The sequence below is a fragment of the Xiphophorus hellerii genome, chromosome 15, assembly GCF_003331165.1.
Source record: "Xiphophorus hellerii strain 12219 chromosome 15, Xiphophorus_hellerii-4.1, whole genome shotgun sequence".
Taxonomy (NCBI): Eukaryota; Metazoa; Chordata; class Actinopteri; order Cyprinodontiformes; family Poeciliidae; genus Xiphophorus; species Xiphophorus hellerii.
This window is the reverse complement of record NC_045686.1, coordinates 14,823,324-14,851,261: the sequence shown is the minus strand read 5'-3', so window position 1 is coordinate 14,851,261 and position 27,938 is coordinate 14,823,324. Positions and strand designations below refer to the sequence as shown.

General features: G+C 38.2%; 2 protein-coding genes across 2 annotated transcripts; both read left to right on the top strand.

Moving 5' to 3' along the window:
* Positions 1–706: 706 nt before the first annotated feature.
* il20ra (interleukin 20 receptor, alpha) lies at positions 707–10,268 on the top strand. The gene is made up of 7 exons (XM_032585777.1): positions 707–1,008; positions 3,493–3,616; positions 3,759–3,967; positions 4,108–4,283; positions 5,308–5,452; positions 6,535–6,671; positions 6,767–10,268. The coding sequence occupies exons 1-7, from the start codon at positions 960–962 to the stop codon at positions 7,874–7,876; spliced, it is 1,950 nt and encodes a 649-aa protein (XP_032441668.1). The 5' UTR covers positions 707–959; the 3' UTR covers positions 7,877–10,268.
* A 1,118-nt stretch (positions 10,269–11,386) lies between these two features.
* On the top strand, positions 11,387–27,755 carry ehd3 (EH-domain containing 3). The gene is made up of 8 exons (XM_032585470.1): positions 11,387–12,602; positions 15,979–16,155; positions 16,737–16,834; positions 21,339–21,480; positions 22,241–22,340; positions 23,102–23,272; positions 24,960–25,124; positions 25,211–27,755. Exons 1-8 carry the CDS (start codon positions 12,376–12,378, stop codon positions 25,736–25,738), a joined length of 1,608 nt encoding a protein of 535 aa, XP_032441361.1. The 5' UTR covers positions 11,387–12,375; the 3' UTR covers positions 25,739–27,755.
* The last annotated feature ends 183 nt before the right edge of the window (positions 27,756–27,938 follow it).

Genomic DNA, 27,938 nt, shown 5'->3' with positions numbered 1-27,938 from the left:
AGTTTTTTTGTCTGCACTCATCAGTTCTGTTTCATGCTTGAAGCTGCTCAAATATAGGTCCGAGGAAAATGAGAGAAACTTTTTTTTGGTTTATTTATTTTTTTTAATTCAAAGAGTCTTTGCTAATGTGCCTTCACCCACACGGTCCAAAGATGGTGTGGTTTCTTCAAGGTTTCCATTGAAGATTGAAGGTGAACAGAAAACATATGCCTTAGATAAAATCTATTCATTTCTGCAGAAACAATACATGAACCCCTGGCGACACAGTTAAGAATATCTATGAATTGAAAATTGTCGGCCAAATGTCATTTAGTCCTCAATAAATTAGAATAACAACGAAAAAGAAGTTCAAGATTAAAAGTTAATTATAATCTGAAATTCATATATTAGGATTTATAATACGTAAGAGTTTCAAGTTATAATTTACAAAGATTTATAGTGCACAAAATGACATATTCTACGTGTTCTTATCTAGTTATTTTTGATGATTATTTGTGTCTGTCCGTATCTGTTCACACGCGGATTTGTTGACCTTAGACGGAGGGTCTAAGGTCAACAATTGCTGTACTGTTTCATAATTACAAGGGCAGTAAATGTGTTGGCTGTAAAACCCTCTCAAGACGGAAGTTCAGAAAAAGCAGCATTGCTAAGTACGGGAAGGTCTCATATCTCAGGGCTGCACCTGCTCAGGTGTTATGTGCACAGACGAGTGAGGCCACATTCCTTCTTCCGAACACGGAAACCTGTTGGCGTAAATCATTGATTTTTTTTTACAGGTAGACTGAACAGTGGGAGCTAATCTCTCCGGGACAAACCTCTCTTTTTTTTTTCTTTTTTTTTTGGGGGAAATGGTTATTCGTCTCTGCTGATTTCTTTCAATCTTCAGGGGAGAAGTTGTCCAAGGACAGGTGTCTCACCCGGGCTGGTTTCTCCGGAAAACATGACCTCTCCGGACCAAGATGTGGACTAAGCTCATTTTTGTTGCCCTTTCTCTTCTGCGCTGCGCAGGTAAGGCTGCGCGGATAGCAACGGGAGATACTAACTAACTGTTATTTTAGGTCTGTTGGTTTGGGGGGTTTTTTTTGTTTCCATAAAAAAAATCTCTAGATTGAAAGGAAAAACTTACTTTAGACGTATTTCACACCCTAATGTTTGTAGAAACAGACTTAAACCCCGAAATAAATCTTATCGTGGTTTTGAACTGATTTACCAAATATCAGTTCTGTTTTTATAGTTTTAATGTTTGCTTAAATTAAATTGACATTTAAAGGGTATGCTTTATGCACGGTTATTACATTTAACGATAAATCAGAATAGAAGTAGTTAACAGATTTTATGCACCTGGCAGCATGCCCCTCAATGCAACTTGAGCAAATAAAACGCTCGGATCATTCATTAGTCCGTCGTGCTTTTACTAGTTCCTTTGTTTTAGTTACTCATGCCTTCTGTTTAAATAGAAACAAGTTATATATATATTTCTATATATTTATTACCACTTTAAATGCTGATTATTTGTCCAATCAGATGGCCTGCATACTTTTTTTTCCCATCAAGAAAATGTTCAGTGCTCAGAATAAGAACTATTTTATGATGGAACTGCAGATTCTCTCATGAACTTAATAGATCTGGAAATGTTGAGAAAAGACTTAATAGTTCAAGTCAGTCAACCAAACATTTTATATAATAGGTCAGAAAATCTGGAGGTTTTCAACGTCACAGATGAGAGAAACTGCTTTGATTGGGCAACAAAAAAGGGAAATATGTTAGGATTTGGGGTTGTTTGTTTTTGGTTTTGTCATTTTCTGTGCTCAGTTTTTTTCCATTAGTTTTGTCTTGTTCCATTTCCAGTTCAGTTCTTCCTTAGTGAGTCTAACTTATTTCTTGTTTCTAGTTATTCTTTGTCTCTATAGTTTATTTATGTTTCTTTAGTTGTTCTTCAGTGTTAGATTTATTTCTCAAGTCCCTTGTGTGTTCTCCTTTACCCTCTGTACCACCTTCTCTCACCCTCTACTCAGTCTGCCTCCTGATCCCTTCACCCACACCTGCAACCCCTTTAGCAGTCAGCCCAGTTCCTTTATCAACCTCCCAGTATTTAAGCACTTCATTGTCAGTCAGTACCAGCCGTTTCGCCTCGTCACTTCTCCCTGGTTTCTCCGCTATCTCCTTGTGTCGCCTGGTTGGCTTTATTTTTTGATTATTTGTGTTACTCTGGCATCTCTCTCTTTTTTTAATAAGTTTATTTCTTTATTTTTACATTAACTCTACACAGAACATTATGCCTGCTGCATTTGGGTTCACATTTAAAACACATGACAAAATGTTAAAACTGCTCTGCATACAGGAGAACACTATAATGCAAACATACTTTTGACTGTCTTAGACTACTTATCAATTTTTTTACTACATTAAAGCAGGAATTAAATTCATATACAATGACTTCATGTGGGACATGGAAGAATTCATTACATTATCACCCTTACTGTTTTAGATTCACAATGTAAAATAAATGATTGCATAATTATTCACCACCTTCAAGTCAGTATCTAATAGATGCACCTTTTCCTGCAATTGCAGCACTGAGTCTGTGTGGTGAGGTCTCAGTCAGGCTTTCACATCTGGGCACTGCAATTTTACTCCATTATTCCTGATAAACGGTTCCAGCTATGGCAGTTTGCATGGGGATCAGCTGTGAACCTTTTCAAGTACTGTCACAGATTATCCATCAGATTAATGTCTGGGCTTTGACTTGGCTGCAAACCATTTCGCTGTATCTTTAGTTGGATGTGTTGGGTCATAAAATAATGCTTTGTCTGATAGCAAAAAGGCTCCACTTTGTTCTCAACAGATCAAAGAACTTTCTTCCACTTGACCGTGGAGCCGCCAACATGTCTTTTGGCAAACTCTACTCAAACTGTTTTCTTCAACAGTTGCTTTCTCTTTGCCACTCTCCCATAAAACTTTGACCGGACAACAGTTATATGCAGAGTCTCTCCCATCTCAGCTGCTGAAGCTTTTAACTATTTCAGTGTAGTCATAGGTGTCCTGGTGTCCTCTCTCCCTGGTCTCTTTCATGCACAATCACTCCATTTGTGAGAACAGCCTGATTTAGGCAGATTTACACATGTGCCATACTCCTTCCATTTCTTGATTGTGGTTTTAACTGACCTCCGGGAGATATTCAGTGCCTTTGAATTTTTTCTAATATCCATCTCCTGACTTATACTTTCCAATATCCTTTTCTTTGATTTACTTGGGGTTTTCTTTTGTCTCAACGTTGTAATGGTAGGTAGGAGTACTGAATACAGAATATGTCTTAGTGTCTTGGCAGATTATAGCAGAAGGTTTCACTTTGTTTCACAGGAAAAGTGTGGAGGTTATTAGCAATGTAAAATAATATAAAAGCCCCCTCAGGCATTATGTGCTATGTGACTTTATATGAAGTCGTGCTTTGCGTCTTTAGCAATCTGAACGTTTTAATCTGCTTCCTTTTAGTCTCCTCCTCTCCTCCCAAACCGATTAATGTCAGCTTCTCTTCCGTGAACCTGAGGAATGTTCTGCACTGGTTTCCAGGAAATGGCACACCAGATGGCACACTCTTTACTGTGCAATATGCCATGTAAGTTCATACTCAGTAAATGTACAATCAATAAACTGTGCGTGAATGTGTCCTTGAAAAGTAGCCTGTTTTCTGCTCAAGTGTTTCAAAGCTATGAGTTTCAATTTTTGTTTTGCCCCTTGCTTGGACCTGTGTCTCACAGCTACGGAATCCCCAAGGAGGTCAGAAAAGGAAAACGGGAGCACTGGAGAGCAGTGGACCAGTGCACCAATATTGTACGGACTTGGTGCGATCTGAGTGCTGAGACGTCAGATGAGGAAGAAAGATACTACGCCAGAGTTCGCGCATTGGGAAGAAAATCACCTTCAAAATGGACTGAGACAAACAAAAGATTTGATCCAAAGTCAGAGAGTAAGTAAAACATACCGACTTGAGTAGTTTTTGTTGTGTCATTTGCAACAGATATTTGAACCCAACTTTGCACATTTGCAAGGCTAGGCTTAATGATTTTTAGATGATATATAAATTAAAAAAAACATCTGTGTGTTTAGCAATTTTAGGCCCTCCACTGGTTTCTGTGGAAATAGAGAACAACAGTGCAGTTGTCACTATAAATGGGCCGGTGAGGTATTCACCAAACAACCACACCCCAGCGCTTTCCATGAAAACGATCTACCATCGCATGTCTTACAACCTCTCCATCTTCAGCACCCACCGCAATCAAGTGGTGAGTAAAAATATTAAATATGGTAAGAAGAAAGTGAGGACGGCTGCACAACTGTTCAGTTATGTCTTACAAGTTTGTAGAAAGATTATCTCAACATTCGAAACTCTTTCATGCTCAAGCGTATGCACAAAATAGTACTGGAGAAAAGAATAAATATAGATTTCATTTGCTTTTAACTCCTTTTAAACGTATCTGATGATCAAACTAACTTTTGCAGGAGACAAACCTAGTGAATACAAAACCTGCTTCCAGATGTGTTTCAATTCATTTAAGAAGGGGAAAAACATATCCTGGGGAATCTGCCCCAGTGGGAAAAAGGAGTTGCCTTCTGAACTCGAGTTCAGAAACTAATCCTGATGAGATTTTCTGGTAGAGCTCTGAATTTTTGTTCCTCTATGACAAGTCGTCCATGTCCTGCAGCAGCAGAGCAGCTCCAAATTACATATTTAGCTGTTGGTATAATGTTCCTTTTCTGAAATAGTGTGTTAGTTTTACACCAGATGTAACTAGACGTACACTCGACAGAAAGTTCCACTTTAATCTTGTCAGTCCACTGAATATTTTCCCAAAATCCTTGGGAATTTTTGAAATGGTTTAAGATAGATATTTTTGTTGTTTTTGATCATCAGTAGATTTTGTCTAGGATCTGTCCCACTAATGTGAATATTACCAGTTATTGACTTTGACTAAGCTCTGCTGGATTGGATAGCTTTTTCCTCCTGAATAAATGAAGAATCATCTAAATAAAGCATTCTGTATTTACTCAGATTTTGTTTATTCAATGTTTTCATAATCTGGGACATCAAATTCAGAAAACCAAAGTAGCAATACCATACGAGACCAAAGTCTCGTATGGTATTGCTACCATACGAGAAATTTGTATGGTAGCAATTACGGTTTTTAGTACAGTAGGTAAAACAAAGAAGCAGCATCTGAATTAGTACTTTGTCTTATTCAAAATTTTCAGGGACATTGTGACTAACATTTTGTAGCACCAGCTTATCTATGCACCTTTGCTTTGCAGCTTCATTTTCCAGTGGAGAACAGCCTGTTCAAATATCACATGATGAACTACAATACAGAATATTGCTTCTCTGCCAAATCAAGATTCCTCTCCATACCACTGCAGTCCATGTCCTCAGTTTGGCACTGCATAACCACACCTCAAGGTACAACCTTGTGACAAACGTGTTTGTGAAATGCATTCTTTTGATTTGGAAAAGGCCGATTGGAAAGAATGCTGCTGAACTAGATATAAAAACTGAAAAACAAAATCATTCATTTTGTTTTTCATGGCAGAACATCTGGTTTAATTCAGCTGAATGAAAATGCTTTCTAGATCAACTTCGTAGTCTGTATGGTGATATAGAGCATGAACATTTTAATCTCATTTTGACTGGATGAATACAGGCCAAGGCCAAGAAAGAAAGAAAGATTTCTTGCTCTTTGGCAAAAACTGCAAAGTATTTGCTGTTTTATGTTTATGGAAACTGCAAGTACTTTGGAATCCTGCAAGAAAATGGCGATCAGGAACAGGTTACACAGTTTATTGGCAACCAAATAGATTCTGAAGAACAAACCGAATGGAAAGAATAAACATCAACTGGTATCATAGCCTCGCCACATTAAAAAAAAAGGCACCACAGAAATGAAGACAGTATCCTGAGAGTGTTCTAATCAGAAGGATGCAGGCTAACGACCATTGACCTTCAGAATCACCATTAAGGTATAAGAATGGAAAAAGTAGGGCTTAATCTGTCTAACTTGCGCTTGTGGTGATCAGATAAGGATTCATGATCAAAAGATTGAAATCCTGGCCACAAGTGCTTGAAATGAGCCTACTCCACTGGGTGGCCAGTCTCTGCCTTAAATACAGAGTAAGGCCCTCCATCACCTTCATAAGCCAAGTCACTGCTCCTCTGCATTGACAGTCTCCTGTTGAGGTGGTTCAAGATGCTTACTCCATCTGTCCCTTTGGGAGTATTCCTGGTACATTCTATTGGGAGGAGACCATATGGTAGAACCAGATCATTTTGGAGAGATGACATACCCTTGTGACCTTGGATCACCTTTCGATCCCTGTAAATGACTTATTGGTTTTCGGTGGAAAGAGGGATGCCTGGGTTTCCCTCATGCACCTCTTAACCCTTGAAACACAGCCTTGGACTAGTGGAAGAGAAAGGATGGATGAATGTATAAAATTGTGGATCTACTTTACATTTTATTGACTCTGATCAATTTCTTCCCACAGACCCTGTTATTATGCAGCTGCAGCGAGTGGTTGTGGGGATTGTTGTTCCATCGCTTTGCATTTATATAATTGTGTTGGTCAGTTACCTTCTCTACAACTACCTGAGTGGGAAGGAACAGACAAGCCCACATATATTGGTAATTTGAATACATATTCATGTGCACAAAGGCATTTACACAATTAACTTGCTTGTACAATTTTGTCATGCCATGTCTTATTCTTCTCTCTCTAGAATCAACTATCCTTTCACCCATGTCCCCTTGTGTTCCTTCCTGATCATGCCACCCTGCAGCTAACCAGTATTATTCCCAATAAGCCACCTCTTGGGATACAACCCTTCATTCCATACCCTTCACTGTGTCCCCCGAATCCATATGCACCTCAGAGGTCAGATGTACAACAAGAACCTGAAGAACCCATGAATAATTTGTCAGATGACTATGCCGCTGTCATCACTAAAAAAGTTAGTGGAGAGAACACAAGACAGAGGGAGTCTGAGGAAGGAGTTGCTGTGAATAACTTGAAGGATGAGCACCAGAAAAATGCAGATTGTCACGAGAAGAAAGATGTTAAAATTAAAGATGATAGTTCTTCTAGTGGGTACAAGCCTCAAGCTGAAACATTCGGGCAATCACCTACGCAGACAGAGGTTAGTGCTTTATTGCAGAGTTTGCCATGCTCCCTAAGGCCCCCTGTTTTACCATCACAAACTCAGGCACCAACCCAATCTAATCAGAGATCATTTAGTGATAAGCAAACTATAGATAACAATACAGAGTCCTCAGCTTTGTGGTTTACCAAAAACCTACAAACTGGTACATTTAACGTCCATCTAAACCTACCATTGTTGAAGGAGGAAGGAAAGAGGGAAGAGATAAAGGGAGGTGAGCAGAAACAAAATCAGTGTGAGAATGTTCCTCTTCTTTCTGAGTATGCCTCTCAGGTCATCCCAACCATGCCCACTGTCCACTCACAACGGTCTGACTGCTTGTCAGATGAGTACGGTGCTCTGATTCAAGCTAAAGCACAGGAAGCAGAGGCAGGTCATTTTAAGAGGGTGATGTGTAGTAACTGGAATCCTGAGGACATGCAAGAAATGCTGCCCATGCCAGGGATGACCTTTAACATCAGCGAAAGGTTGGGTGGCATGCAGCCTTCAGACAGCGGCAAAGAGGACAATATAGGAGGAACATTTGAGGAGATGTATATGACAAGGAATCACCTGAAGTTGGAAAATGTGCTTCTCAGACAAACAAGTGACGAAGAGGCTGGCGCACAGATAGAGGAAGAAACAGATAATATTCTTAGCAAATGGGATTTGGTAATCTCAAATGATGACTAGAAGAAATTAATGACTGCCAGTTTTACTCTTATCTACAAGCATCATGTCATCATATTACAGTAATGTACTGCATTAGGTATTGAGTCCAGTTAATGTAAATCTTTTTTTTTTTCTATAAATAGCTCAAATCACAATGAGGTGTTTACATTTATTGGATTTTTGTGTAGCTAAAAGGTGCTGTTGACGTCACTTCTTTGTCATTTTGTACCTTTGCATTCTTGGTTCTTTCGTGTTCCACTTTTGTGGCTGTATAATGCCGCCATATACTTTGACATGTTTCTTATGAAATACATTTGTAGTAGCCAGGGGAAATTTTGCACCTGCAACTACAACCAACAGTTAGAGTTGTTTTCTTTATTTCTATTCTACCATAGTGCACTGTAAGGAAATAACTATTTTAATTGATTCCAACAAATCATATCTGCCAGCTCATGCACAATACATTTTGGTTTTAATAGGTGTCATCTTAGTATTTCATAAAAATGAATTAACCTAAATTGGTTTTAGAACCAAAGCCCCCCAAAAATAAATGACAATAGGATATAACACAAAAAATTCAGAAAATAAAGTGAGGTTTGAGTGTTTTGTCACCATCTACATAAGTCTTGAAAACAACTGGCTACAAAGAAAAATAAACTGATCTATAGGTTAAGTGACAAATTGGTTTATTTCTGGCTATAAAATGAAAGTATTAAGGTACACAATGGCAAAGAGGTGAATTGACCTGAAGCTGCAGATAGTCAACAAGCAAACAATTTGAAAATAATGAGGACAGAGCTTCACCTCTACCCTAACCCTTGACCCTAAGTTCATCAGATGTAGCAACAGAAAGCTTTAGGTGTATGATTCACGCCTTTTTCTTTTTGTGGTGTATTTGAGTGACTCCGTTGCAACGTCACATAAAGCCCAGGGAGTGCCACTTTTAAGTTTAGGATCTTGTTTTTTATTTCTTAAATGATGCCATTTTGATGAGAAACCTTAGAAAGTGCAAATGATGATTGGCTTAAACATTTGTAGACATAAAGCAATATAAGTTGTCAGTAGGAGACAAGACACAAAAGCAGGAGCAACTGCTTTTGTTTCTGTTAACAATTAGAAAAATAACAAGCAATCTGAAACAAATCAGATCTCTCACAAGCTGTCATTTTATGGAAAGCTGACTTTATGTAGGAGTAGTGTCAAATATGTGGTACTTTATTGTATCATTTTTGTGTACTGCAACATCTTAAAGGATTTTCCCGGATAATTCTGTGGTTGTTTTACTAGCTATACCAGCTCATTTTATATAACTGTGCACATCTTTATGCCGTGTACAGGTTTCAGTAACAGAAATACTTGGTTTAGTTGCAGAGTTCAATCATTTGATTCCAGTTAAAGCACTTGAAACTCCATATGTGGTTACTGAATATATATTTTTTCGTCTATTGTTGGTAAATTTAGTGGAATATCTATGAAATTCATTCCTTATGTATTTATACTGGTTTTAAATAATTTCTGATGATCAGAGGAAAACATCAGAGGAAAAATAATTATGCATGTTAATTATTTCTAGAGGAATATATAGCACTTTATTACTAAATACATCTTATGTTTACTCATGAAGTAATGTGTGGCACTATGTGTCAACTTTTCTTTCCTCCTTCACTGTATAATTTTTTACTTTCTTTTCTTACAAAGCCAACAGGTTCTTCTTATCAGCATTAATTGTGCCGCTATCTTGATTTTCTGGTTTAGGCCAAAACTTGTTCGGTTTTTTTAGAAGTAAGATATGCGTGTGAAGGTTTGTTTTTTTTCTGTGTCACTGCAAGTTGCCAGACTTCTTTACTTGACACAGATGCTTCCTCATTCCATCACCATAAGTAGGCCTAACTAAAGTGGTATGATTACATACAACACTGTAAATACTTTCATCTGGTGCCTACCTCCAACTAATGTTCCGGGTGTAAATACTTTCAGTTTCCTTTTTTTTGAGCTGTAATAGAGAAGATAACTTAAAAGTAGTTGTTTTTTACTGAAATATAAATGAAGGAAATCTTTATTTAATTGTATTATTGTTTCTGATTGTGTGCCGTTTTTTAATGAAGCTTTTAAAATCTTTATACAACAAATACAGCATTTTTTTCTTGGTCCTACTATGAGAATAGGATATCAGGGAGGTTCCAAGTGCTCTGCCATAATTTTTTAAGTCTTATGCCAATTCTGATTCCCAGTTGGTTCATTTAGTTTCTGTTTTCTGTATTTACAGAGTTAAGGATGATAAATTACAGGCTTTGTATGCAAACTCTGGGAATTAAATGAGGTCATAGTTTTACATTGATATGAATTTTTACATTGATATGTATTTGTATTGAGAGAAATGACAGAATTAAAAAAAAATAAACTGTATTGCATACTTTTGTTGTCAGTTTCTATTAAGTGAGGGTGACTTTTTTCCTAACCTGGCTCATATTTTTTTATAAACTATCTTCTGCTATAACTGTATGATTAATAGTATTGTGCAGTGTTCACTTTCTTATATGATTGTATTGTTTATGATAAGACTCAATCTGTTTTTTCATTTGTATGTCAAAGAACATACAAATTAGTTTTTAAAAATATTGTTAAATTTTGCTGTTACTTGTTACATCAAAATATTGCCATATCCCATGAAAGACAATATTTTTTATAAATATGATCGCCCCACACTTTAAGTGGCAGAATTAAGAGTTGGGACATACATCCCCTAGCAGGCATCGCAGTTTCTCTTTCTATTTGTTTCCACATTGAGCATCTAACTAGTAAATTAACAACAGATAACATAAGCTGAATTTGAAGATTATTGTGTGAATTTAAAACGTGCCCTATTTCTGATAAACTAGACCAGGGCCGGTCCAAGGCACAAGCAAACTAAGCAGCCACTTCGAACCCCAGAGCCACTAAGAGGGGCCCCCTCAATGGAGCTGATTTTTTTTTTTAGTAATAATTTCTATGTCATTATAATATCAAAAACACACAATTTCACTATGAACTGATTTGTTTTTACAATAATATATATTTGATAATGTATGTAGAAATTATTATTTTATTGATAAAAAGAGAACAAATAAATTGCTCTTGGGGCCCCCTGGTGGCAGCGGTAGGTACCGCACGCTTCGCCGGTACCTTGAGCTGCGTTTGATGTGCAGAGCTGTTGTAGGTTCTGGTGGGGAGGTTGAAAAAACAACTGGACCAGTTTTTAAAGGATGTTTTTATCACTTTTTTTCCCCTCTCCCATATTTGTCAATATCACACAACAACACCAATTCATGCACATGCAAGGCAAAATTGCATATTAGAAAATGACATAAAATTCTAGAATCATTTTTAAAAGATAGTATAAAAAAAGCAACTTATATATTCACTTTTTTGACGTTATGTTTTATAGCAACATTGATAACAGTTGATTGAATAATCTTTACAGAAAACTATCTTCATACTCAGATTTAACCGCTAGGTGACGCTGTGGGCTTTTACCAGCAGCTCCCCTCTCCATCCAACATGGCGCCGCACGGGACGGCTGCTCCGCATCATCATCACTGGGCGGGACCGCGGTGGGTCGAGCTTCGCGCTGCCAGCAGCTGAGCACTTCCGCCGGGGGTCAGGTTTCGCCTCTCTCCGTCATTCGGCATTTAAATTGGGCTGCAGGACATCAGCTGCTGCCCCACTCAGCTTTGCTGCGTGATAGGGAAAAAAAATAACGCCTAGCGCCAGCAGAAGCATTTAGCTTTTAATTATTATTATTTTTTTGCCTCGGAAGCAGCAGAATTACCTGCAGACCCTGAAGAGGTTCGGGTTGTTTTGGAGCAGAAGAGCTGGAGAAGCTGAACAATAACGGTGGATGCACACTGACAGACAGCCACATCATTTCTGGGACTAACTATTGGATCAGACTGAATAGCGGTAACGGTGCGCTGTGCCGGAGTAGAATAAATACGTTTTTCCAAGTGGAGTTTGTTTACTGATGCAGATTAGTAAACAACAAAAAAAAAAAACCAAACTCATTCAAAGCAGTGTTGGGTAGCATTAGTGGCCTGGAGCTGGAAGGACCAATGAGACCGATCAGGGAGCGCGTTTGAATTGTAATAAATAGAGAAGCTGTTTAATTGATTTTAGTTGTAGCACAAAATGAAATAACCTCCAGATTATTTCATCAACTTTATTCAGTGCAGGTTAAACGTTGGCATTTAATTTGCTTGATCACTTTGTGACATAAATTAACTTTGCATAATATTTTTGTTAGTATTGGTTTTGTCCATTTTTTTTTTTATTTTTCTATACAAAAAAACAGATCTGTCTTTTTTGGGGGGGTCATATATTCAAAAACATCTCCCTACGCTTCATGTCTGAACCTGCATGTCAGGAAAAAGCTGAACACGCTGACCTACCCCGCTGATCTTCAAGTTATTTTTTTTATTATTTTTGGCTTTCCACCCTCACCCTAAACGTTTGTGAATTAGTCCAACAGTAGGTAAACTGCAGCAATGTTCAGCTGGCTTGGAACCGATGACCGGAGGAAGAAGGAGCCAGAAGTTTTTCAGACGGTCAGTGATGGACTGAAAAAACTCTACAAGACCAAACTCCTGCCGCTGGAGGAGAGCTACAAGTTCCACGAGTTTCACTCTCCGGCACTGGAGGATGCTGACTTTGACAACAAGCCCATGGTCCTGCTGGTGGGGCAGTACTCCACTGGAAAGACGAGCTTCATACGGTGAGACTATACAGCCACACTCTTGTTAGACTTTGTTAGGTTGAAAGATGAAATGCACATGGCAGGAGAAACCAGAAAGATAAAAACAGGGAGAGGCTGACACGCCCAAGCAGACTCTTGTGCACAAACCACACTGGTAAAAATCACAAATGAAACATGGAACAATTAAAATAGCACAAAGGGCCTGTGGTGAACCTCTGTAGACTATATGTACTCTATAAAAAAGTTTATTTAACACATACACACACACGTACACGCCCACAAACAAACGTGTTGCATCTGGAAGCATCACTGCATGGTACAACATTCTTTCCTTGCGTCTTATCTTTATGCTAATGTACCGTGCAGAAAATAGCTTCTGATGAAATCGTAGTTCCTTATGTAGAACAACTGTGATCAAATGTTTTGGGATAAAATGCCCGATACGCATTCTATATCAGGGTTTTCAGTTCATTTTGCAGTTTCTGATCTACTGATCACAGATCAGATCCAACAAGGAGAATCTCTGATTGGTAGTTTTTCAGTCAGTCAAATACTGAGGCTTGCAGCATCCAGAGATCTCATTGGGTTTTAAAGTTTCTGCTTGACATCATGGCTATGAGAGGTAGACCTGGTTTTCATGGAGATGCAGAAAGTGTTTGGTGATGTTTACCACCTCATCCAGTCCTTGGTGTTATGGAGGAAAATGTATGCAAACCCTATTGTCTTTTTTCCTTTGCAAATGTATATTTGAATGTATATTACCAACACATATTTCATCCAACAACTTTTACAATTTCAGTGCATAACTATGTTTATTTTTTGCTGTTTTTTAACAGGGAGTGTTGATTTCGGACATATTTTTTTCTTTTGAGAAAAATAAATAATTTTTTGAGATACACTAACATATTAAATCCAAATATTAAACCATTCCTGTTTTTGTTGAAGTTTTCTCATCAAGGTTTTTCAGATATGTTATGCTATTAAGGTTATGGCATTCTTAATGAGAGATGATTAATTTAGAGCCAAAATTCAAAGTAGGTCATGTTAGATGTTAGTTTTTTGTTCCGATTGCGTTTTCTGTGGTCTATGAAAGCACATGACCTGGACTACCCCTGGAATTAATGTGTAATGCTGAGCAATATTAGCAGCACGGTGTTGAGCCTCTTTTAAGCCAAGGAGCTTCTGCACACACACTTGCACAGAGACTCGCTTGCAGAGACCGCTGTGGGTAATTAGCGAGTTAAGGCTTTGAAAGCCAGAGAGATGATGCTGTTAGTGACTTCCTGCTACAACACATGGAGACATCCCTGCTCTCTCATCTTCCTCATAAAGGTCTAATTCTCTCTCTCTCTATCCCCCTCGGTCTCTGATGGCTGCTCCCCCGGTCAGCTGCCTGACCCCACACCACCAGCATTTTAACAACACAATGCAGAATGTACAAACTGCTTGGTAATGTGTGGTCTAAGCTCTTCCTCCGGCAACTCTTGCATACTTTGCAAAGCAACATTTCTTGCAAAACGAGGCATTGATGTACCTCCTTGTTCTGCAGCTCATAGTTAAGCCCAGTGAATCTCATCGTTGGGCTGAATTTATTGATTTAGCCTCGCACGGTGTCAAAGAGCAAGTAATCTCCTGTGTGTTTGTGTGATTAAACGCGACTTTTTTTTTTTTTTTTCCCTTTATACCTCACGATGTTTGATTTATTTGCAGCTTTTATGAAACATGCTGCTGTGAGTCTTCAAATAAATTTGTAGTCCAAGTGCAGAATTCAAGCTGGGGTGATCTGGAATGACGTGAATGTTATAACTGCACACACATGCTGTACTTGTGTGAAGTTATAGATCATGCATCATCCTTGTAGTTGAGCCATGGATCTGTGTATATGTTGCACAATTTTCTCACAGAAAGGAGGATTCACGCTACTCAGGCACGTATACGTAGAGATGGCTCTACCAGGCACCTCTGGCAAGCTGTGTGTTTAGTCAGATAATCTTATGGAAATATTCCACAGATCCCAGTTTACACTTGAAACATGTAACCCTTCAACTTCCAATTGACAAAATCTTTGCTCAAGGTCTGCTAATGTTAGTAGAATTGTGAAAAGTACCTTAAAATTTCTCCATGAGTTTAAAAGGTGACGTTTTAAAAAATAAAAAATACAATTCAGTATTCAGTCTTAAACACATGACATGTTTAAGTATTTTATGCAATTTTAAACCTTGGCTGTCACAACTTTTTGTACCCTGCAACACTTTTAGAATTGCCTTTTAATTCAGTGGGAAGGGAACACATGATGCCGCAAAAAAAAGAAAAAAGATAACCAGATGCCAGAGGATCCAGTTTCCATTGATTTTTATTTTTGTCCTTTTTTATGTTAATGCACCTCTGCTTTCACGTGCCATGTAGACTACACAAGAGCACCGCTGCTACAAAATTGATGCAACTATGAGTCATATGTTATAGCAATGGCATAATATTACTTAATTCAATTCTTCACTCTGCATTGACAAAGATTCATTCATTTTGGTTTGCTTGAGACAGAAATTGAAGGTGACGCTGACCGCCTGCCCTACTTATTGCTTAGTTTTGCTAGTAATTATCTGACAACTTGGGGCGCTAACAGAATATTTAAATTATATTAGCAGACTGCTAGTTGATCTTTAAATAAGGAAAAAGTAAAATGTCAAAACAAGATCATGTTGTCACAGCTAGACTGACCAACCCTGTCCTGATGCAGCAGAATTTCACAGCCATGATTCCAATTAGGGGTGGGCAATACGGATGCAATGTATTAAAATCATAATAAAACTGTGTGTCACAACAATTGGGAATTTTTAAACATCATTTACTAAAATTTATCATGACAATGATAAGTAAAAATTCTTAACATGATAATAAATTTAGCCCAATAAATAGCAAAGGATAATATAAATGCCCACTCCTAATCCCAGTATACAAACACTATCCAGGGTGAAATCAAAACACTCGTGCTTTAAAGATGTGATGGGATTTGATGTTGCATTCATCCCCTTTGTCACATTTAGACCCACTTAACTCACATTTTAAAATATGTCAATGCACATAGAAAGATAGGAACAGCGTGGCCTCAGCTTTAGTCTTTGTGTTATCCATAGGCTAAATGAAATTTGAAATGCATTTGGCAAAACACCAAATACCAAATGCATTGGTGCATGAAGGAGAAATAAACTTGCCTTGCCTTGTCCCACACAACTGTTCTTTGTTCTTTCTGGTAGCATTTTCTTGGAAGCCTAGTTCCACTTAATGGAAAACCTGTTCATATACGGCTGATTTAGTTTAACAAATTGTTGGGTTGTTTGAAGAAATCCCTCATCTCGTTTAGTTTTAACACCGAGACCTTCAATTTCACCTGCAGCTACCTGCTGGAGCAGGATTTTCCCGGAATGCGGATTGGCCCAGAGCCCACCACGGATTCTTTCATCGCGGTGATGCACGGCGACACCGAAGGAGTCATCCCCGGGAACGCTTTGGTGGTCGACCCCAAGAAGCCCTTCAGGAAGCTGAACGCGTTTGGAAACGCTTTCCTGAACAGGTAGACGCTGCGGTTCAGCGAACACACGTACACATTCAGTGAGGTTGCTGATTAACACGGTGCAGGTGTTGCCTGACATCTTAGGAGGAGTGTTCAGGGGAAGCAAAATGATACTTAGAGGTAAAGGTAGAGGGAAAGACTGCAGCAGCTAAGAGAGAACAAGTGAGAATCCACACCAGTGCTCCACATTCCTGTGTGATTGAATTTCCCTCCTCTTATGGCTCAGACTTTTTTTTTTAGACTCTTTTAAATGGGTTCCTGTGTGAGCCACTGCACTGCCATCCTTTTGAAAAACCCTATACTCTTTTTTTTTTCCCCCCGCAGATATGCTGTCGCAGATATTTTACTGCTGAAAAAGACAATAATGAGTTAGAATTAGAGGGGGTTGCTGTGGGGATGACCCCTAACGTGTTCATATTTATTCAGCTGAGCAAACAGAGAGACAAGTAAGAGGAGAAAGGAGAGGTAGAGGTGTCCCAGTGTGGGACAGTGTTTGTTATAAGAACACGTTACACTTCTGTCCTGATTTGGTCTAACGTCGCTGCCTTCTCCTCTCTCTCTGTGGCCGTGTGCGTGTGTAGGTTTGTTTGCGCCCAGCTACCTAACCCTGTGCTGGAAAGCATTAGTGTGATTGACACGCCAGGAATTCTGTCTGGAGAAAAACAGAGAATAAGTCGGGGTAAGACACACACTTGTCACTCTCATGCTTTTAAATATTCCTCTGTTTATGTTGCTGTGTGTGTGTGTGTTAGTTTTTTTGGACCCACTCAGCTGCAGGCTCACGGTCCCACTGATCTCTGAAACCCAGTGTCAGCATTTCCTTTGGACACTCTTGTCTCTTTGTTTATTTTAGCTGTTGCTTTCAGGAGGATTATGCCTCATTCATTTCAAAGAGCAGGAAGCGGAGACAAAAAAGATGAGCTTCGAATTCACTCTTGGCACACACACACATGCATACTTTTTTACTCTGCAGCCCTGTAACAAATTGATATGATTTAATGCCTTTTTCTTCCCCCAAGTACTTCCCAAATAGCAAACAGAGATGCAGATGAAAACACAATCACACATACTGAGTTTGTCTTGGGTTAAATGCTTAAACATAGTAAACCACAGCTGCTCCGTTGCTCATTACACATGACTCCGTTGCCACATGTGTGCCACGGCACCGCCTTTTCATTTGACCGTCCAGCACAGGCAGAAATCCTTTAATCACCAATAAAAACAAGCTGTTACATGTGGTTTAGGTTTGGATCTTAAGTCATCGTGAACAGAAAGCCCGACCTGAGAACCCTAATGCTGCATTTAGGAGGAGGGAAATTAAAGGTCTCGAATGACAGATTTTCACGTTTCTGGTAAAACTGTGAACAGAAACCCTGGAATAAATAAATGTTTAGGGGGAATTTGTGACACCAAGATGCCACTTTATGTTGTGAATAATTTTTCCCTAGCTCATAAAAACACGCATCTGCTTTAGTTGAATGCCTCGTTTTCTCGTTTTTCCCACATTGCCACTCCCACTTCCCACTACAATTGCTTGTATTCCCCGAGCAATTGAAAGAGTTTTGTTATTAATTAAAAGTTCCTCAATATAGAGGTAAAATACCACTTTGTGTTGTGGTATTTATTGAACAAATGAATATGTGTAGATAGATATTTTTTTAAATGAATATGGAGGATGCTATTTATAAAAAACATAAAAAATCTCGAAGATTATTTCAGTATTTTCCAGCATTACCAGAGAAAAAAAGTACACTATGCGATTTATATCGGACGTTAATAAAATATGTTAGATTTTCAATCTAACTGTTCACAGTTTGAATGATGTTACATTAAAAATAGTTTCTTGTCTGAACAGAGAGAAACAATCCTTAAACAGAACGCAGTAGATCATTAGTCTGTGAAGTTTTAGCTCTGTGACCTTCGAAGCAAACGTTTGAAACCTTGAGCCTGACACAAATGATTAAAAAAATGAATTTACCATTGAACTACAAGCTGTCCAATTGTAATCAATATTAATTGTAATCTTTTGAGTTATTTTACATGACCAAGACTTAGTAGAAGCATGTCGAACTTGTATTGAACTTTGTGGAAAAGTGAAGCTATCCACGGAATGGTGGACAAGCTAGTAAGATAAACGCTGGATCGATGCCACAGCAGCTGATCTGGCGAATCAGCTGATTGTGAGTCTGTTGGAATAATTTTCAAACACATGTAAGACCTGGAAGCAGAAGAACATACCATCTGTGATTCCGTTGCACAACTAAGAGAAAGGAGTTCACTACATTCTTGGTGGAGGCAGAGCGGATTTGGAAGATTGATGCAACTGGAAGGCTTATAAAGTCAAACTCCACACAGGAACAGATGATGTTACTGTACTGTGCAACATAGAACCCTTGTAGGTGATTGATGCCTTTAACGTCAACATTATTAAATGAAAACCAAAAGAAAATCTGAGAAACTTTTAAATGAACTCAACCTTTCCTCTACATTCTGATCTGAATGAACTTGGAAGTGAACGGACGGCAAAGTGAGAGGATATTGTGGAGCAAAGCGCTCCACAATACGGGCAGAAATGTGTGTTTGTGTGAGGCATGGTTGGCATTCTCTAAGCCCTGTAACGGCCTCACCATGCCAACCAGCAACATTTACAAACGAGCACGGACTCAAACAGAACAATAAAATACTTTCACGGCCTCGCCTCCTTTAAATAATTTTTTTTAGAGGAACTTTATTTTTTCTTTGCTTACCGCTGTTGCCCTTTGTGATTTTATTTATTTATTTATTTTTCTCTTACAAGAGGCTTGATTTTGTTAGTTTCAGGATGAAAAGATGGGTTCATCCTCTTGTTCTGCTTTGGTTTCCGTTGAACCGTCTTAGCGATGCACGTATTTCATACGCTTGCCTTTCGAAACATCATAAAGATGAGATGGATACATTTTCTTACACAGTTAATTCCCAAGCAGCGAGTACTGCAGATTATAGCTGATTACTTCATAGCCGGGGTGGGGTTAGATGCTTCGATTTGGAGTTTTCTCAAAACGCAAATGTGGAAAGTAGTTTTTCATCTGTTATTATCTCCAGCTCTTCTCTTGAGAAACGACTTCGACTGAGTGATTAGTGAATACGAACAGAGCGTTATTTAGGTGTGGTATAGCAGTTGATTTAACACAGCCCTGTGTCAGCTCATTTTTATGGCTTTTTTTGTTCATTTTTTCCAGAAAATACAATTGAGTCAGCACAGATGTGTTTTGTTCTCGTTTTGTAGTCCCTTCCCGCCATCTGAGTCAATTTAATTATTATTTATCATGTATGAGTTTAGTAATTTCACATCTGTATACAACTGTATGCTCTTTTTTTTTGTCGACATCCTTTCTTTTTCCACTTTTCATTCATTGTGTTATCAGATTTCACCTTTATCTGTTTGTGTGTCTAGATGAGGGGTTGTCAGGATATAGCTCTCTGCGTAGATGTCCTTATGGAGGTATAGTAGATTATGTGATCAATCTCAAGAGTCGGCCAGCTGCAAAAATCTCTTGATTTTTGAAAAGCGTCTGAGTTCATACATGTTCTTCACCGGTTTTGTCGCACAATATTGGGGGGGAAAAATTGTCTTTGAGTTATTTTGTGTAAGATTTCTTTGCTGTTCAGGAAAATCACTGTGTGTAATTTTATACATTGTAGATGTATAATGAAAAAGAGATTGTCTAGATTTTGTTTTTCTCTCTCCACAGTCCCCATCTTGTAAGTTTTACTGTACAAGATACAGTAAAGCTTACTGTATCGAATCACTTACTTTTAAGAACAAATTTGATTTAATGATCTCCCATATTTAATGTAAAGGTTTTAATGTAGTTTTGATCTACACTTTTTAGCTACATGGCTTTCCACAAGGTTTACAATTCCGCAATTACATTTAGCAATGCAGTGTATTTCAATAATGAATCAAATGGTTCTTTCCAGTTCTATTCTGGCCTTTAATAGCCTGATTTTAGAGTTTAAATGCATCATTTTCAGGTAAAATGTTAGCTGTGTAAATAAACTCACCGAAGCATCGCTACAGATTTGGTTTTCTGTATTTGTGGTTTAGCGGGCTGAGGAACATTGAACCCTTTCAAAGTTATAAACTGACTTTACAATGTCTTAACAATTTCCCCCCCCCCAGTGTGTGAGAAGTTTCCGGGGTGAAGAACAATAAATTCTTATATGTTGCTCTATCTTGTTTTCTCAAGCAGCAGCTCAATGCAGGTTCCTGGTGACACTGCAGCTAACCTTCTGCTAACTCCGAAAGAACGACGAGTCTGTTAAAACCATATCAGATTTAATGTTTTCATGTGTGTTGAAGACCTTAACTCTATCAACACTAGTTAGTTAATCATTCATAGCTGTTACACATTTAAAAAAATGTCCCTTTGGTAAAGGACAAGTATTGATTTTGCACCAAAATCTAATTCAAAATGGGAGAAAAAAATTTGTTTTGTTTAGATGCGCACAAAACTTCTAGATTCGTATGTTATTGTTTTTATCTTGGCGAAAGCGTTTCAAAAATTTGCTTTTAAAAAGTTAATATCTGCTGGCCTCCTGCTGGTTGCTGTGGCTTATTATAATTTATGGTGTAACTCATTAACCTGTAATGTACTAATTGTCCTTATGTGTTGAGTGGAAATGTCACCTCACTAATATTTCATCCTAATGTTCTTTGTTCTTTGTTTTATTCTGGTATAATTCCTTCAGGTAAGCCTCATGTTTGTCCTTTGGTGGCACACAAGGCCAAACATCAATGATGATTTTCTCACTGATTGATTTACAGTAAAGGACAGTGGTGGTGGTTTTCATGAAGTGAGAATTTATATCTGCCCCTTTTATTTGAATTTTAAAACCTAAAACGGGTAAATTTTTTTATGCAAAAAAGCTCCATTGGTGTGTAATGTTGAGAGCTCGACCTTCAAGAAGAAACACCATTCTTCTCTGTCAACGTGTTCTAATAAAGTTCTTGTTTCTTTTGGCTCTGCATTAATCTGCGGTCGCTGTAGTTTCTCTGGAGAATATTGTGCCATCATCACCTGAAGTTTCCATTTTTTTTCCTCATATCACGTTGAGAGTTGAGAACTGGACTTGCTGTGCTTGTTTGAAGGACAAGCAGTAGTTTGAATTTATGTTTGGGGTTTTTTTTCTTCTCATTTTAGGCTATGACTTTGCTGCTGTCCTTGAGTGGTTTGCAGAGCGTGTGGACAGGATCATATTGCTGTTCGATGCCCACAAACTGGACATCTCTGACGAGTTCTCGGAAGTGATAAAGGCCTTAAAGAACCATGAAGACAAGATCAGGTACTGCAAGGCTTCTAACTCCCAGATCGTAATTTTGAATTTATAAAAGTTTCCTACGCTCTCTGGAAAAGAATGGCATTTGCTTTGCCACGTCCAGACAAGTATGAAAAATTGGGTGTTTTTTGTCCAGACTTTTTTTTTTTTTCAATGAAACAAATCTGGTGCTTAATAAATAAAGCAATTGACAATAACTTCCCTCGCTTTGTCTTTCATTTGCAAATTTGTAGCTTTATTTTAACATTTTATCTACCCACATTTCCATCTTTGACTGAATAAATGACACCCATACAAATGGAAAAAGTAGAGCGAGTTTTTCTACCTGTTTAGTCTCTAGAAAACTTCTAATGCAGGTTGACTAAGTAGCACAGACTGTTATTTTCTGGAAGTTTAAAGGTATCTACATCGACAAAGTGTTCATTAAAGGTGTTGCATTTAGTCTAGGATCCTAATTTCCTTGACAGGATCAAGAGTAACAAATTTTGAAATAAAGCTCATGTAAATTAATCCAGAGGCAAAATGCTCTATTTTTAAAAAAGAAAAAAACAGGGATCAATTTTAGCCTTGCATTGTTGTGATATTTGTGGAATCTGGATACTATTTAAGGACGTTTCAAATATAGAAACAAATATGGAGTTTAGTCTGGAATCTGGAACCCAGTTGATGTATATTTTGTTGTGGCGCAAAAATAATTAATCGTTTTTATTTTTAATCACATTGTTTCAAGGAACTCATTAGCTCTGCTTTCTGTTGTTTTCTCCAGAGTTGTCCTGAACAAGGCGGACCAGATCGAGACCCAGCAGTTGATGAGAGTGTACGGTGCCTTGATGTGGTCACTGGGAAAAATAGTCAACACACCCGAGGTACAAAGATGGGGCATATTCACATTACGCAGTTGTTTGGCATTTTGGCATTGTGGTGAAAGAAAAGAAAAGTTTGATGCTGTATGGAGTGAAAATCATTTGAAATGAAGATACAGGTCCAGATTATTCACACAACACATCATTACGGAGAGCAGTGCGGGATAACACTACCTGCACTTCACTGCAAAAACACAAAATCCTAAGTATATCTGGTCTAGTTTCTTAGTATTCTTGAAATAAAACAAAACTAATTTACAAGTACCTTTTCAGCAAGATACATGAGTTTGTTTTCAGTCAACAATTCTTTAGCTACAAGTGAAATAATCTGCCAGTGGGAGAAGATATTTTTGCTTTAAAATACGAGAACAATGTCTCGTTCCACTGACAGATTATTTAAGTTATAACAAGTACTTTTTCATTTATATTAAGGTGTTGCTAACTTCAAACAATCTCCTGAAAGGTTGCTGAAAAGTTACTTGTAAGTTAGTTTTATCTTTTTTTAGGTATACAAAGATATTTTCAATAGAAACTAGATCAAAAATACTAAGATTTAGCGTTTTTGGAGTGTTGTGGTTTATGTATGGCTATATATTGTTAGTTCTCTTCTTCCCTCTTGATGTTGTGGTGGTATGTTACATAAAATCCTAGCAGGAAACATTGGAGTTTCTGTTTGTGACAATATTTGAAAAAATTTGAATACTTTTGCTTCATTTTTTTAGTGCAAACCTCCGTTGATTTCTTTCCGCTTTTCTCATTTGCAGGTGATCCGCGTCTACATCGGCTCATTTTGGTCTCACCCGCTGCTGATCCCTGATAACAGGAAGCTTTTTGAAGCAGAGGAGCAGGATTTATTTAAGGATATCCAGTCTTTACCCAGAAATGCGGCACTTAGAAAACTCAATGATTTGATCAAGAGAGCAAGACTTGCCAAGGTAAGGCTCTAGCTGGAAAGGCTCCATAGAGACAGCAGAGATCTGGAACATTTTCTCCCAAACCCCGTGACCCAGAGCTGGATTAACAGGACCTCTAATGACGTGGCTGAATGTCAGCATCACGCGCATGTGTTTCCTATTTGTTCCCCCCATCCCTCCCACGGCTGTTAACCTTGACAGGGAGCACTTATCACTGTCGCAAAACCGATCGTGTGGGACAAACATCATTTTTCAGCTCTGAGTGAATTATCTCCCGTTTCCTCTCTGAACAGGAAGTCAGGTAGGAACCTCACGTCGTAGTTTGAGGAAGGGTGTACGCTCGGACACACAGATTTATCGGAGTTGATGGAAGTTTTCCTGTTCGACGGCTGATGGGTGTGTTTGAGTGTTTCAAGGACGTGAGGCGGACGCAGGAAAACGCACATGCATCAACACGGCAACCCAACAAATATTATGGATTTTTTTCCGGAATTTTTCTTTTGCTAGATTAATTTTCTAAATATTTTTTTTCCCCTTTTCAGCCTCTAAAATCTGATGCACTACTTTGTCTAATGATAAAAACAAACCTGGAAGATTTGTTGGATGACTAAACTAGTTTCAGGAATGTTGAGTGCAACACCAAGCTGTGATTCCAACAAAATAACAAATTGTACATTACAAAGGTTTGAAGTCATAACTAAAAGATGGGAGGTAAGAACATATCAATTAGCAGCAAATGCAAAAACTGTATTCATTCTTTTATGGTAATGTTGTCTATTTTTATGACTTGTTATGATCAAACCTGGCTGGATGAAGATGGTGAATGATGTGGCACTTTGTTCTAAAATTATAGATTTTTATTATTCATGGTCAGATGCTGCCAGAGGCTTTATATCTACATTTAAGATGTTTTGAACTTGCTGAACTTTCCGATGCTTTTGTCGCAACTGGTTGTTTTTATGTCAGCAAAGTGCAGGTAAATAATAAAATAATTAATATGGTGTAGCTGAGATAGTTGGAACATCGTCAAAGAAGTTTATTTAAAGTGTTTTCATGTGTGTAATTCTGATGATCTCAAGCAAATGAAAACCAAATATTCAGATTCACCTAAAATCTGAATGTTACATCAAATAGAAAATCTGTTTTTTTTTTAAATTATACAATAGTTTTGTTATAGTCCACACCATCATAAAGGGTATGCGAAAAAAGTCCCTAGCTAAAGAAGCTGACTGTTGACTTAGTGGAAAGTTGAGTAGAAGGAAAAAGTGTGGTTAAAAATTATGCCAAAGCAACAGGGAGGAAATAATTTGGATTGTTACTCAATGGTTCCCGATCTTTTTTTTCTTATGAAACTATATGTTGTATGCTATTTGGAAATCAATGTGGCAGAGTCTGGAGGGAGAGTGAATCCAGGCTGCTTGAAGTCTAATGTGAAGTTTCCACAGTCGGTGATGATTTGGGGAGCCATGTCATCTGTTGATTCTGGTTCTGGCCCTGAACCTCTTTTGGACCTTCCTGCTCAGGTTTTGGGACTGATATTGGAACCTCATTATTCAGGATCAAGTTTCCACTTTAAAAGCTAGCTGTGAATAATTTTTGTTTGTTTTCCATCTCAACTTGTGTGAACTCAAATCATTGCAAGACGTTAAATGCTGACCTGTCAGAAATATCCCTGTGAAAATGCTGATGCTTCCTCCTCCGTTCACAGGTCCACGCCTACATCATCAGCTCTCTGAAGAAAGAGATGCCATCTGTGTTCGGGAAGGAGAACAAGAAGAAAGAGCTGATTGCCAGTCTGGGAGACATTTACAAGCGCATCGAGAGAGAACATCAGATCTCACCTGGAGATTTCCCTAACCTGAAGAAGATGCAGGTAAACAGAAAAGCAAGTGAATGCTTCAGATTTATAGATGGGGGTTATAGATGACGTCATGATCTCATGTTGATTTTGTTTTACAGGACCAGCTCCAAGCTCAGGACCTCACCAAGTTTCAGCCTCTCAAACCCAAACTTCTGGAGGCAGTCGATGACATGCTGGCCACCGACATTGCTAGTTTGATGGTGTTGGTTCGCCAAGAGGAAACCCAAAAGCCCAACGCAGTGGTGAAGGGCGGGGCATTCGACGGCACTCTGGACGGTCCGTTCGGGCACGGATACGGGGAGGGAGCCGGCGAAGGCATCGACGAGGCAGAGTGGGTGGTTGCCCGCGACAAACCCGCGTACGACGAGATTTTCTACACCCTCTCCCCCGTCAACGGAAAGGTGACTGGAGCCAATGCGAAGAAGGAGATGGTGAAGTCAAAATTGCCCAACACAGTGCTGGGAAAGATCTGGAAGCTGGCAGATATCGATAAGGATGGGATGCTGGATGACGAGGAGTTTGCTTTGGCTAATCACCTGATTAAGGTGAAATTGGAGGGACATGAGCTGCCCTCAGAGCTGCCTGCACACCTGGTGCCTCCTTCCAAGAGGAAAATACCCGAGTAAAAAAAAGGAGAATAGATTCATGCCCAGAGAAAACTGTAACTGGAGGACTTCAACATAAAAATGTACAAAGAAAACAAGACATCAGTCGTCCAGTTCTGTTGTTTCTGTCATTCCAATGTCTTCAAAGCATTACAACTTCCATCAAATTGAAACTACTTAATATAAACCGATTTTTGAACATTCGTACAATTTGACAAAATTGCCGCTTTTGTTGAATTTAGCCTGCAAATATTTGAACAGTCCCAGAAAGCTTTTATTAGAGCCTAACAAAACAGTTAAAACAGTAGAATAAAAGTAGGCGTCAAATATGTAGGTGCAGTCAATAGATAATAAAATAAAACATAAGCACTGGGATACAGAAAGTGTAACAAAGGGAAAATGCTTCATTTACTGCTTTTTCCTTAGCAATATTATAACAAAGTGAATTCCAGTATTTCACAGCACTTGTTCTGTCTGGTACTGTTTTAATTTGAGTTTTCCAGGCATGAATACATTTTCTGGTCTATGTTTAAGGGTGACATAAAAATTAAAAAGGTTTCCTGTAAGGCGGAAGAATACCCAAAAGCAACGATGGTTATCACTTCAATTTGCTGCAGCACCTGGATTAGCTTTTTTGTTGGATAATCAAAATTTGAATTAGAGAATATGAATTTAGTTATTTTTCTTTCTTTTTGTGATTTGTAAGCTGTTTCGAATCTCATTAACATGTTCTGATACTGTGACACTAATAACAATCTACATTATGTTTTGTTTGGACAGAGACTGAATATTGAATGTGCAGATACTTGTTATTCCTCCGTAGATTTGTCTTAGCCATTGTATGTATGTATGCGTGTATCTGTTTGAAAACGCGTATCAGTGTTAATAACATTTGCATTTTCATTTTACATCTCACAAGCTACTGACGTGGGAATTTTCCAGTGAATGATTACAAAAAATGGTCCAATACCATCCTGATTGAAGCTAGTATTTATCATTTTGTACAAAGTGTATTTCAAACCATTTAAAAATATCTCATGCCAGCAGACTTTACTTTCTGAATCGTGTATCTCGCTGAAAGAAACATACATTACAGTATTTCTAACATTAGCATAAGCGACGTTTATAGCTTCTCATAGTTTCTAATTGGTCAGTAATGAAATGAAATGACCAAATTAGATTCAATTCCATTTTAGCCAGAAATCCTTAAAAGTTGTAAGAAGAGTAAAGGGGTTACATAATAACTCAAAGTAAATATTCCCACTTCTCTGCTTCTCGGTGTTCTTCATACCCATTTGCAGTTTTAAATCTCAAGTTATTGTCATTCTAGCTTTCTTCACATCTTTATCCAAATCAAGTCTGGACTTTGGCTGAGGTATTCCAAAACATTATTATATTACTACAGCTCAGAAGAAACAAGTTGATGAAATTAAAAGATGGCGCTAACCCTTAATCTGCAAAGGAAAGGAACTACGAACAATTTTCGCCTCAACTGTGCAAACAAAGCATAACGGCATTCCATCAACTTATTGTTGGAAAGGTTTGGACCCTATTGGCTGCGCAGTTTTCCTTTTTTTTTTTTTTTTGTGTAGTCCTGATTTCTTAATTAATCATGCTACCAAGATAACAGCATGTTGCTTCCTGAGATGTTTGTGCTGCAACTACAGAAATACTCTATTAATCTACTAGTGACTGGTTTTATGAAGAAACTCTAACCACATCATTTACACTATAGTTTCAGATGGCTGGAAAGTAATCAGCAGCATGCTTTACTCATTACATCCCTGTATGTCATCAGATAAATGCATTCATTTGAATATGGAAAAAGTGTTTGTTGAATGTGGATTGCAAAACCCTTCAGTGGTGAGTGGTTTTCATGTGTCCATGGGTTGCAACATGAAATAAGTGGCGTCACTGGTGTTTTCAGTGTGTTTTCTGTTTGTCGGATGATGATGCATTGCTTCAGTGTGTACCTCACTGCTTTTCTGTCTTCAGAAAAAGTTTGAACATGGAATAAAAATCATCTTCAACTGCTTCACCTGTGACTTTTTCTTAAATAAAATACAAAAATAATCACGCTTTTAAAAGAGGTTTTATCTCTTAAGTCTTGTGCTGCGTTTAATGTACTGCATGAGGCAAAACTCATATGGGAACGACATAACTCTATGTTAAGACTAGTGGAGTACCTACTAGTCTTGAGGTTTAATTTCACTCAAGGTAA